The sequence below is a fragment of the Polypterus senegalus genome, chromosome 9 (genome assembly GCF_016835505.1).
Source record: "Polypterus senegalus isolate Bchr_013 chromosome 9, ASM1683550v1, whole genome shotgun sequence".
Lineage (NCBI taxonomy): Eukaryota > Metazoa > Chordata > Cladistia > Polypteriformes > Polypteridae > Polypterus > Polypterus senegalus.
In genome coordinates, this window is record NC_053162.1 from 135,311,869 (window position 1) to 135,324,082 (window position 12,214).

The window sequence follows — 12,214 nt, forward strand, 5'->3', positions numbered from 1 at the left end:
AAGCAGCTCTGTTTGTGCTGTGGGCGGAGAAAAGGCTTCCTCTGCATCACTCTCGCATACAGCATCTCCTTGTGTAAAGTGTGCGAATGGTTGAGCGATGCACAGTGACTCCATCTGCTGCAAGATGATGTTGTAGGTCTTTGGTGCTGGTCTGTGGGTTGACTCTGACTGTTCTCACCATTATTAGCTTCTGTCTATCTGAAATCTTTCTTGGTCTGCCACTTGAGCCTTAACTTGAACTGAGCCTGTGGTCTTCCATTTCCTCAATATGTTTCTAACTGTGGAAACAGACAGCTTAAATCTCTGGGACAGCTTTCTGTATCCTTCCCCTAAACCATGATGGTGAACAATCTTTGTCTTCAGGTCATTTGAGAGTTGTTTTGTGACCCCCATGTTGCTACTCTTCAGAGAAAATTAAAGGAGGAGGGAAACTTACAATTGACCCCCTTAAATACTCTCTCTCATTATAGGATTCACCTGTGTATGTAGGTCAGGGGTCACTGAGCTTACCAAGCCAATTTGAGTTCCAATAATTAGTTCTAAAAGTTTTGGAATCAATAAAATGACAACAGTGCCCAAATTTATGCACCTGCCTGATTTTGTTTGAACAATTATTGCACACTTTCTGTAAATCCAATAAACTTCATTTCATTTCTCAAATATCACAGTGTGTGTCTCCTATATGATATATTTAACTGACATTTTTTATCGTAACAACCAACGATATACACAGGAAAATAATGACTATTAACAAGGTTGCCCAAACTTTTGCATTCCACTGTGTATATATATAGATATATATATATATATATATATATATATATATATATATATATATATATATATATATATATATATATATATACACACACACACACACACATACATATATACAGTATAAATTATATATATACAGTGGTGTGAAAAACTATTTGCCCCCTTCCTGATTTCTTATTCTTTTGCATGTTTGTCAAACAAAATGTTTCTGATCATCAAACATATTTAACCATTAGTCAAATATAACACAAGTAAACACAAAATGCAGCTTTTAAATGATGGTTTTTATTATTTAGGGAGAAAAAAAAATCCAAACCTACATGGCCCTATGTGAAAAAGTAATTGCCCCCTGAACCTAATAACTGGTTGGGCCACCCTTAACAGCAATAACTGCAATCAAGCGTTTGCGATAACTTGCAATGAGTCTTTTACAGCTCTGGAGGAATTTTGGCCCACTCATCTTTGCAGAATTGTTGTAATTCAGCTTTATTTGAGGGTTTTCTAGCATGAACCGCCTTTTTAAGGTCATGCCATAGCATCTCAATTGGATTCAGGTCAGGTCTTTGACTAGGCCACTCCAAAGTCTTCATTTTGTTTTTCTTCAGCCATTCAGAGGTGGATTTGCTGGTGTGTTTTGGGTCATTGTCCTGTTGCAGCACCCAAGATCGCTACAGCTTGAGTTGACGAACAGATGGCGGACATTCTCCTTCAGGATTTTTGGTAGACAGTAGAATTCATGGTTCCATCTATCACAGCAAGCCTTCCAGGTCCTGAAGCAGCAAAACAACCCCAGACCATCACACTACCACCACCATATTTTACTGTTGGTATGATGGTCTTTTTCTGAAATGCTGTGTTCCTTTTCGCCAGATGTAGCGGGACATTTGCCTTCCAAAAAGTTCAACTTTTGTCTCATCAGTCCACAAGGTATTTTCCCAAAAGTCTTGGCAATCATTGAGATGTTTCTTAGCAAAATTGAGACGAGCCCTAATGTTCTTTTTGCTTAACAGTGGTTTGCGTCTTGTAAATCTGCCATGCAAGCCGTTTTTGCCCAGTCTCTTTCTTATGGTGGAGTCGTGAACACTTACCTTAATTGAGGCAAGTGAGGCCTGCAGTTCTTTAGACGTTGTCCTGGGGTCTTTTGTGACCTCTCGGATGAGTCGTCTCTGTGCTCTTGGGGTAATTTTGGTCGGCCGGCCACTCCTGGGAAGGTTCACCACTGTTCCATGTTTTTGCCATTTGTGGATAATGGCTCTCACTGTGGTTCGCTGGAGTCCCAAAGCTTTAGAAATGGCTTTATAACCTTTACCAGACTGATAGGTCTCAATTACTTCTGTTCTCATTTGTTCCTGAATTTCTTTGGATCTTGGCATGATGTCTAGCTTTTGAGGTGCTTTTGGTCTACTTCTCTGTGTCAGGCAGCTCCTATTTAAGTGATTTCTTGATTGAAACAGGTGTTGCAGTAATCAGGCCTGGGGTGGCTACGGAAATTGAACTCAGGTGTGATACACCACAGTTAGGTTATTTTTAACAAGGGGACAATTACTTTTCCCACAGGGCCATGTAGGTTTGGATTTTTTCTCCCTAAATAATAAAAACCATCATTTAAAAACTGCATTTTGTGTTTACTTGTGTTATATCTGACTAATGGTTAAATGTGTTTGATGATCAGAAACATTTTGTGTGACAAAGATGCAAAAGAATAAGAAATCAGGAAGGGGGCAAATAGTTTTTCACACCACTGCATGTGTGTATATATATATATATATATATATATATATATATATATATATATATGCATGTAAATACTGTGCTTTTATTTGCTTCACTTAATTAAAGTATTTAAAGTTTTAATAGCATTTGGTTTTCTTACCGATAATAAACCACATAGGTGCAAGTAGACATATTTTTGGGTTTTGTCCACATCAGAGTAACATTTCCAGAGAAATCTGCTGTCCACCGCAGGTTCTGTACTTTTAAAACTATAGAGCCACCTGAAGATGAAAGAAGATCACCATGTTTACCAGCAACAGATTAAATTAATAAGTGAAAAATTTGTTTCATGAGATTTGCTTTCACTTTAGTTTCCATAAAACATACTTAAGCATTTGTATGGTATTTAAAAACAAGGATTAACTTTCAGCTGCATGTTTACTGTTAATGCTTTCTGCTAATCTACAGTATGTTTCCTCCAATGTATCCACATTATTATTAGGTTCAAGATGAAGCCCCATTTTATTTACAAAAAATTAAAATCAGTCAGAGCAATTATAATCAGAGAGAAAAAGCAGTCTTAAACAGATGAGTTTTAAGTTTAAATTTGAAAAGTGAGAATGAATCAATATTTTTAAGCTCGGATGGTTCCAGAGCTGGGGAGCAGAGCAACTGCTACCCATGGTGGTAAGATGGGTGAAGGAGACAGTCAAATGGATGGAGGAAAAGAGGATCAAAGGATGCGGAAGGCAATGGAAACACGGGTAAGGTTGGACAGATTAGGAGGGGCAAGGTTGTGGATAGCCTTAAATGTTAACAGGAGAATTCTGAAGTCAATACAGAACTTCACCAGAAGCCAGTGAAGCTGCTGCAAGACAGGTGTGATATGGTAAGTAGAGGGGGTTCTAGTAATTAGTTGAATTCTGGACCAGTTGAAGCTTATAAAGCGATTTGCGAGAAAGACCAAACAAAAGGGAATTGCAATAATCCAAAGTTGAGGTGACAAGGCTATGAACAAGGATAGCAGTTGTATGGGGAGTGAGGAAGGGGAGAATACGATTAATGTTACACAGGTGGAAATATGCAGACCGGGAAATGTTATTGATGTCGGAGTGAAAAGATACAGAGTACTATCAAGGATGGACTTTTAACCTGTGGGGAAGGGGAAACAGAGGAATTATCAATAACAAATGAAAAATGATCAGTTTTGGATAATGTTGATTTTGTACCAATGAGGAGAACCTCAGTTTTGTCACGATTTAATTTAAGAAAATTTGAAGAAAACCAGGATTTAATTTCTGTTATGCAGTCAATAAGCAAGGAGGGTGGAAAGGAAAAAGTAGGTTTGTTAGTGACGTAAAGCTGGGCGTCAGCAGCGTAACAGTGGAAGTTAATGTTATATTTAAGAACGATATTGCAGAGGGGATGGGATGTGAAAGTGAAAATGAGTGTGACCTAAGAGATAAGATCTGAATCAATCTAGTGGAGTTTGGGTAATGCCAATTGAAGATAATCTATTGAGAAGAGTAGCGTGACAAATAGTGTCAAATACCACACTCAGATTAATAAAGATCAGAATAGTGATTAAACCAGAATCAGCTGCCATAAGGAGGTGCCATTTCTGTACTATGGAGGGAGTAAAATCAGATTGGAACTGTTTATACAGATAATTTTCAGGTAAATAAGAACGAAGTTGAATAGCCAGTATTTTTTCAAGAATTTTTGAAATAACGGGTAGATTAGAAACAGAACGAAAATTACTAAAATTGGTTGGATCGGCACCAGGTTTTTTCAGTATTGGGGTTATTGCAGCAGCTTTAAAAGATGAAGGAACAGTTCCAGTGGTGAGAGAGGAGTGAATTATAGCAGAAATAACAGGAACCAAAGAAGGGAGGTAGGGCTTTAATCAGAACTGTGGGGAGGGGATCCAGTTGACAAGGTGGATGGCTTAGACTTACAGACGAGATCTGAGATTTCTAAGAAAGTAGGAAGCTGAAAAGGTGAAAATGTGTGATATTATTGAGCAGTGAAAACAATGCCTTGGTGTTACCTTTATTGGAAGAAACTGCGTTAGTATAATAGATTTGGTTTGAGCAATACAGTCCTTGTAATATAATGTATGATTTTTATACATCATTTTGTGAACAAAGTCCAGTTTTTTTTTACATAACCATAACATATAACCATGAGTTGCTGGCCTTTAGCGTTTAAAAGCCAAAGTTCAGGTGTGAACCAGGGAGCAGAAAAAGACCTAGTTTTAAATGGAGCAAGGGAGTTAAGAATACCATAGAGTCCAGTGTTATAGTGTGAGATCAGTTCTTCAGGAGTGGATAAATTATGAATGTCCATAAGGGAATCAATGATAGAAGAAAGAAAATCCAAGTTAATGTTCTTAACATTATGGAAAGACATGAGACAGGGAAGCTTAGTAATAAAAAGAACAAGTTTAACATTGAATGAAAGAAGAAAATGATCAGTTATGGGGAGTTCATCTGCAGTACAATCAAGCAGGGGGGAGGGGGTAACTCCAGAGCAGCAGATCAAATCCAAGATATGTCCTTTAGAATGAGTGGGAACATCAGTATTCTGCTAGAATCCAAAACTCTCAAGGATTGTAAATCTAGTAAGAGGGACATTGGTATTACTCATATGTACAGTAATCCCTCCTCGATCGCGGGAGTTGCATTCCAGAACCCCCCGCGATAGGTGAAAATCCACGAAGTAAAAACCATATGTTTGTATGGTTATTTTTATATATTGTAAGCCCTTAGAAACTCTCCCACACTGTTTATAAATATTCTCCGCACAGTTATACAGTAAACCCTCGTTTATCGCTGTTAATCCGTTCCAGACTCTACCGCGATAAATGAATTTCCATGAAGTAGGATTCTTTATTTATAAATCTAATATTTTCGCAGTTAGAGCATAGAAAACCTGTTTACAACCTTCTAAATACATTTTCTAACATTATTAGAGCCCTCTAGACATGAAATAACACCCTTTAGTCAAAAGTTTAAACTGTGCTCCATGACAAGACAGAGATGACAGTTCTTTCTCACAATTAAAAGAATGCAAACATATCTTCCTCTTCAAAAGAGTGTGCGTCAGGAGCAGAGAATGTCAGAGAGAGAGAGAGACAGAGAGAGGGAAAAGCAAACAATCAAAAATCAATAGGGCTGTTGGGCTTTTAAGTATCCGAAGCACCGCGATAAAGCAACCGCAAGGAAGGGCGCAATGTGAAGGTAGTCTTTCAGCATTTTTTAGAGAAGCGTCCATATCCTCTAGGCAAACAGCCTCTGTGCAAACAGCCCCTTTGCTCACACCCCCTCCGTCAGGAGCAGAGAATGTCAGAGAGAGACAGAGAAAAGCAAACAATCAAAAATCAATACGTGCTGTTAGAGCTTTTAAGTGTGCGGAGCACCGCGGGGGAAGCATATCGTATATCATTGAGGAGTTTTATTTAATCGTATCGTGCTCTGATTGGGTAGCTTCTCAGCCATCTGCCAATAGCGTCCCTTATATGAAATCAACTGGGCAAACAAACTAAGGTAGCATGTACCATAAATTAAAAGACCCATTGTCCGCAGAAATCCGCGAACAAGCGAAAAATCCGTGATATATATTTAAATATGCTTACATTTAAAATCCGGGATGGAGTGAAGCCACAAAAGTTGAAGCGCGATATAGCGAGGGATTACTGTATATTAAAATCCCCCAGAAGTGTTATGTTTGATGAAACAGTAGATAGGTGGTAAGAAAAACAGCAAAAAGGCATTCAAAAAGTCATTATTTTATTTAGGGGGCGGTAAACAGTTGCAATAACAGTAGGAATAGGTCCAGTCAATTGACACACAATAGATTCAAAAGAGCTGAAGGCAGGAACAGACAATGATCAACAACATCACTTCTCGCGATAAATTATCACAAGACCTCCTCCCAGTCAAGAGCAATGGGTTGACGTATGTAAACAAACCCTGTGCAGAGATACATTGCAATAAGTGGAGGCTTGGACAGGTGGAAGCAGTCAGAGGAGCTCAGCTGCTAGTACTGAAGCAGGCCCGTCATAGGTTGGATAGAGAGCAGCAGGAGGGACCAAACAAACACAAACCAAATAAATATCCTACCAGTCCACATTGTACTCGAGAACGCAGACAACTCAGATGCCCAGACAACAGAACCAGGTAAGTCTGAAAATAGGGTTAGGCTGAAAATAGACCATACACAGCCACACTGAAGTGTCAACAAAATAACCAGTTGAGCTAGAAATCATCAGTCTAGCTATAAATAACTGAAAAATAATACTTGAAGAATAAGTATGCCAAAATGAAAACAGTTGCTCAGTCCGTTAGAACGTAAACTAATCGTTTAAAAAAAAGTTAAAAAGCTATTGGCAAGCAGTGGCAACCAGTCTCTCCAGAGTTCATTCAACCAGAAGATGTTCCATAGTCGATGATTAATCAAAAACACGATTATTTTCGATAAATACAGCGAAATGCCAATGTGCCAAAAATAAAAATGTAAATATGCTATAGAATGAAGGCAATCTTCCTCTATTAAACATGGTTCAGGGATGATGATCCTTGTAACAAAAAAATTTACAGTCCTAAAAATATTAACAAGAAGAAAAAAGTAAGTATATATACAGAAAGAAAAAAAAAGTATACCAAAAATGCAAATACAGGCAGTCCCCGGGTTACGTACGAGATAGGGACAGTAGGTTTGTGCTTAAGTTGAATTTGTAGGTCAGTCGGAACAGGTACATTATTTTAATAAATGCTATTGTTGACCGACTGTAACCAAGTGCTCTGCCAATGAATGATGGATTTTCACCTCTCTCTGACCTTTTTATTATTTCTACTTTATTTTCAATGGTGATGGTTTTTCTCTTCTTAATTTTCAATGGTGATGGTTTTTCTCTTCTTTACTGTATCACCAGCACTTACATCAGATTTGTGTTTCAGAGACATTCTTGAAGGGTGAAGACAAAAGGTTAAGAAGAGCTCTTCTGCACAGCACTATACATGTTATCACAGCAGGAAAGCAGCCGTCAACACGTCTGGTGTACTGATAAGAGACAACATCCTGCTATGTGCGTAACAGTACAAGCATGCTTGCTATTGAGAATGACTGGGGGCGGCGAGGGGAGGTTTATCACTCGCTCACCACACAGTCACCTCCATTACAGTATGCTGCCTGCAGCGTCCGTCCACCGAAAATGAACACAGTGCGGCCAAATGCGGGTAGTGAATCGCCCAACCCCAATTCAACAGGCAGCCATCCGAGGAACACTACAATGCTACCCCTGCCTCCCCGTTTACCCCCAATGGCCTCAGTTCAGCCACAACCAGGTCACTGCTTGCAGCATTACCAGCCGTATGTGCTGGGTGGGCACGCCCCCCTCCACTCCATCCAGCCTGCATCCAGTCAGGAGCAATAGCTGCGGCGGCATAGTGGGGGGGCAGCGAACCATTGTCCTGCACACTAGCGATAGCTGTGGCCCCAGTGACTATGGACCACGGGTCACTGCTTGCTGCCGTCCGAGGGACACTACACTGCGCGAGCAGCGAAATTGCCCCCCTCCAGCCAGCGCTTGCAGCATCCCCAGGCCGAAGATGACGGAGCAGCAGTTACTGAGGCGCCTGCGTCGCAGCTGCGTCCTCATTCGTAAGTCGCATGTCCGTAACCTGGGGATTACCTGTATATAAATACCTCCACCAAACAATAACTATCATTTGGAGATATTTTTTATCAAAACAAGAAAGAAAATATATACAGAAAAATAGGTTCAAGCCCCAATTTTTTTAAAACAAGAAAGAAAATATATACAGAAAAATAGGCTCAAACCCCAATTATTTATTGAACTTCAACCTAAGATTCCTTGCCAAAGAAAATAACGCAGAAATGAACTAAAGTCTCTGTACCCATCTATCCAAAGCAGCGGACGGCCACAGAGACAGCAGTGCTTAGTCCGGACGACACACACTATGGAAACATAAGATAATAAGCACAACATGTAGTATATATAGAAGCAGGAAACAGCAACATCATAAATTTGTCTTTTTGTGGATTGTGCTATTTGTTTCTTCACTTTTATAACATTTGTATTTGAAATGTTGGTGTAAGTCTGAAAAAGAACTTGCATGGACTGTGGACTCAATTGTGTTTTCCTTAAGAGTAGTTGTTAATTTCTGGAAACATCAAAGAAAGGCACCAACAGAGTCTATATATAATAACTAGGATGGGTAATGACATTTTTATATTCTGCAGTTCACTGCCAGAGTTGAAGAGAACAAATCAAGTAGTCCTAAGATAGCATATAACTCTGGGAGGACAGTGAAACACCAAAAAAACATATTGGAAATCTTTCTGGTCTTTTTTACAAACATTCAGGAAACTCCATCTTGCAGGATAAAGCAATGATAAGATGATAGCATTATTTTGCATGCGTTTAAACAAATCCTTATTAAAATGCAAGTCATTTTTCAAAGATAAATTTCAGATTAAAATATTTTATTGCTCTTTGTGAACATTTTAAAATGTTCATGAAAGCCATAAAACAGGACTGTTGTGCCAGAGACTGCAGGCTATAAGATGTTTGGATATACTGAAACCGGTGTCTGCTCCCTGTCTGAGGCACATCTCCATGCCACTTTGTGATCAGATGCCAAAGTGTAAACATCTATTTGTTGTGTTTTTATTTCTCAAACAAATCATATTTCTGCCTTAACTAGGTTGCTTACCTTATCCTGAATTTGTGTGTGCATGCAAACACACTCCATGAGGAATAGCCCATGGCAAAGTTTCCAAGAACACCAGCTATCCGTGAAGATGGACATCATAAAGACAGCATGGTGATAATGACAAGAAACTTGACCTTACCTTTGAAGCTTTCCGTTAATTTTCTGAAACCTGTTTGATTCCTTACAGAATATCTGAGGTGTCATGGTGTTTGAGGCTGAGCCAATCATGTTGATACGGTAAAGAATTAACAGCTCCTTTCTATTTAAGAAGGTCTTAAAAAAATTTGTATGTGCATCTATCCAATTTGCCTCCAAAAAGCTGATCAGAAATATGCCAGATTTTGATGAAATGGTCTTAGTCATTAACTATTGAATAAAGTACTTAGTTTCGGTAAAGCCATTAGTTTCAATAAAATTATCCTTGGTAATCGTTTTGCCCTGTATCAATAAACACTAAATTTTTATAAAATCATATAGATTATCTTTAATCCTCTACATTGGTTAACCATGCAATGTTAATCCAAGGCTTGCTATATTTACCATTTAAACTTCATATTAGTAAAGAGCACAGATTTCTTACTTGTGCAGTTCTTCTCATCACTTCCATCTGAACAGTCAAGAAAACCATCACACTGCTCATCAGGTAATATGCACATTTCTCCATCAGCACACATAGTTTCATTAGCACAAACTAGTGTATTGTGTGTTGCTAGAAAAGAAATATATAAAAGTTAAAAGAAAATACATTACCAAAAACTCAAAGTACTGCAGCAAAAGTCCAAATAAAACATACTTACTACCATTAATGTTTTCTGAATAATTTTACTGTTCATTTTTTTATATTACTTTTGTCCTACAGTTTTGTCATTTAAATGTAGTATACATGATCATGTATTTTCCCCATTTGGAAAAAAAAATTACTAAATTGAACACAAATTTATGGGGTCAATCATTAGTGGCTAAGGAATTGGATTTCTGTCACATCACAAAAGGATTAAATTTGGAGGTATAATATTTCTAAATCAGCTTTTTAAAAGGAGTTCCATAAAAGAAGTCTATTTTAAGAATAAGCCACAAAATGCAGCCACTGAAGCTAGCCAAGCATCATTGGAAATGCAAATAGAATGATGTGTTGTGGTCAGATGAGACAATATTATAATTTTGGTTACCCCTTCTTCATGTTTGACACAAAAATGGACTGTACACAAAGATGAATACCTAATACCCACAGTGAAATATGGTGGAATATCATTGATGCTTTGGAGCCATTTTGCCTCAAGTGGTTTAGGAGCTCTTGCAGAAAACCAGAATTCTGCTGAAAATCTGTGGACTCATTTAAAGAGCAGTTTTGCATTGAAGGTCCAATCGCAAACTACTGAAATTAAAATAAAGGGTATCCCTACAATGTATTAAAAGGTATGTGCACAGTTCTATTCCTTTGCCTATCTTAAAAAAAATGAAAAAATATGTCTTGACTGTAGCCTTAACATCGGCAAATGGTGCAATATATATTTTCGCACATTTCAATTAGAAACACTAACTTTAAATTCAATTAGATCTAATAAACTTTATCATTCCCATGGGGAAATTCAAATGCATACAGCACACAAACAAAAAGCAAGAATATGGGCTCACAGGACAGATAATACATCCAATCAATTAATTAATAAATAATAATAACACTTAGTAAGTAAATCAGGTGGAAATGTTGAATTGCCTGATAGCAGTGGGCAGAAAAGACCCCCAGAGATGTTTTTTAGAATACTGTGGTGGAATCAGCCTGTGGCTAAAAATGCTCCAGGAGAGTTCATCCTGGAGGGGATGGAGAGAATTTTTCATGAAGGTATCCAAATCTGCCATCATCCTCTTTTCCACAACAGCTTCCCAGTGTGTCCAAGCTTTGACCTGAGATGGAGCCAGCTTTCTTGATAAGTCTGCTCAGACATTATGCTTCTTTTGTGTTCAGGTTGCCTCCCCAGGAGACTGCAGCACAGAACATCACACTGGCTACTATGGACTTGGTAGAACATTTCCAGCAGTTTGCTGTGAACATCAACATACCCAAGTCTCCTTAACAAGTAGAGTCAGCTCTGCCCAGTCGTATATAGTACAGTGTCACTGTATTGTCAGATTAGTCCAATTTGTTGTTTATATGAACCCCCAGGTACATGTAGCTCTGCACCACTTCCACATCCTCCCCCTGAACTGTGACTGGTCTTCTGTCTTTTATCTTGCTGATGTTGAGTTGCAGGTTGTTATCCCTGTACCATAAGACAAAGTCCATCATGACTTTCCTGTACTTTGACTTATCTCCATTAACAATGCAGCCTATGATAGGTAAGTCATCTGAAAATTTCTGTAGATGGCAAGCAACGGTATTGTGCTGGAAGTCTGTTGTGTAGAGGGTGAACAGGAAGGGAGACATGACAGTTCCTTGAGGTGCTCCAGTATTACACACCACCATTTCTAAAACACAGTCTCTCAGTCTCAAACTAGTGTCAGTTGGTCATGTAGTCCATAATCCTGGAGATTGTGGGAGCATCAGGTTTCAAAGCATGGAGCTTTTCCTCTAGTCAATGAAGCAGAATGGTGTTAAAAGCACAGAAAAAGTTAAAGAATATGACCCTAACTCTGATCCTGGATTTGTCCAACTGGGAGTAGGTTATGTGTAGCATGCAGATGAGAGCATCCTCCACACCTATGTGTGACTGACAGACAGGCTGCAGGGAATCCATATGTTCTGATAAAAGGTAGCATAGCTGTTTAAGGACCCCCTCTCAAAGGTCTTCATGATGTATAAGTAACAGCAAATGGTCTGAAGTCCTTGGGTTCACAGGAATGCCCTTTCTTTGGCACTGAGAACACACATAATGTTTTGCACAGCTATAGAACCTTTTGCAAATTCAGGGAAAGGGTGAAATGGTGCCCTGGCTGGTACATGATTTCAGCACCCTTTGGCTAATTCCATCTGGCCCTGAAGCTTT

General features: G+C 38.7%; 1 protein-coding gene across 2 annotated transcripts in view; it reads right to left on the reverse strand.

Moving 5' to 3' along the window:
• The window catches only part of sorl1 (sortilin-related receptor, L(DLR class) A repeats containing), a 263,409-nt gene that overhangs the window by 44,181 nt on the left and 207,014 nt on the right, over nt 1-12,214 (reverse strand). For both annotated transcript variants that reach the window (XM_039763937.1, XM_039763936.1), the window contains exons 33-34: nt 9,811-9,939; nt 2,651-2,771 (exon numbers count right to left, since the gene is read on the reverse strand). In XM_039763937.1, coding sequence (XP_039619871.1) covers nt 2,651-2,771; nt 9,811-9,939 — 250 coding nt within the window. The remainder of the gene's footprint in view (nt 1-2,650; nt 2,772-9,810; nt 9,940-12,214) is intronic.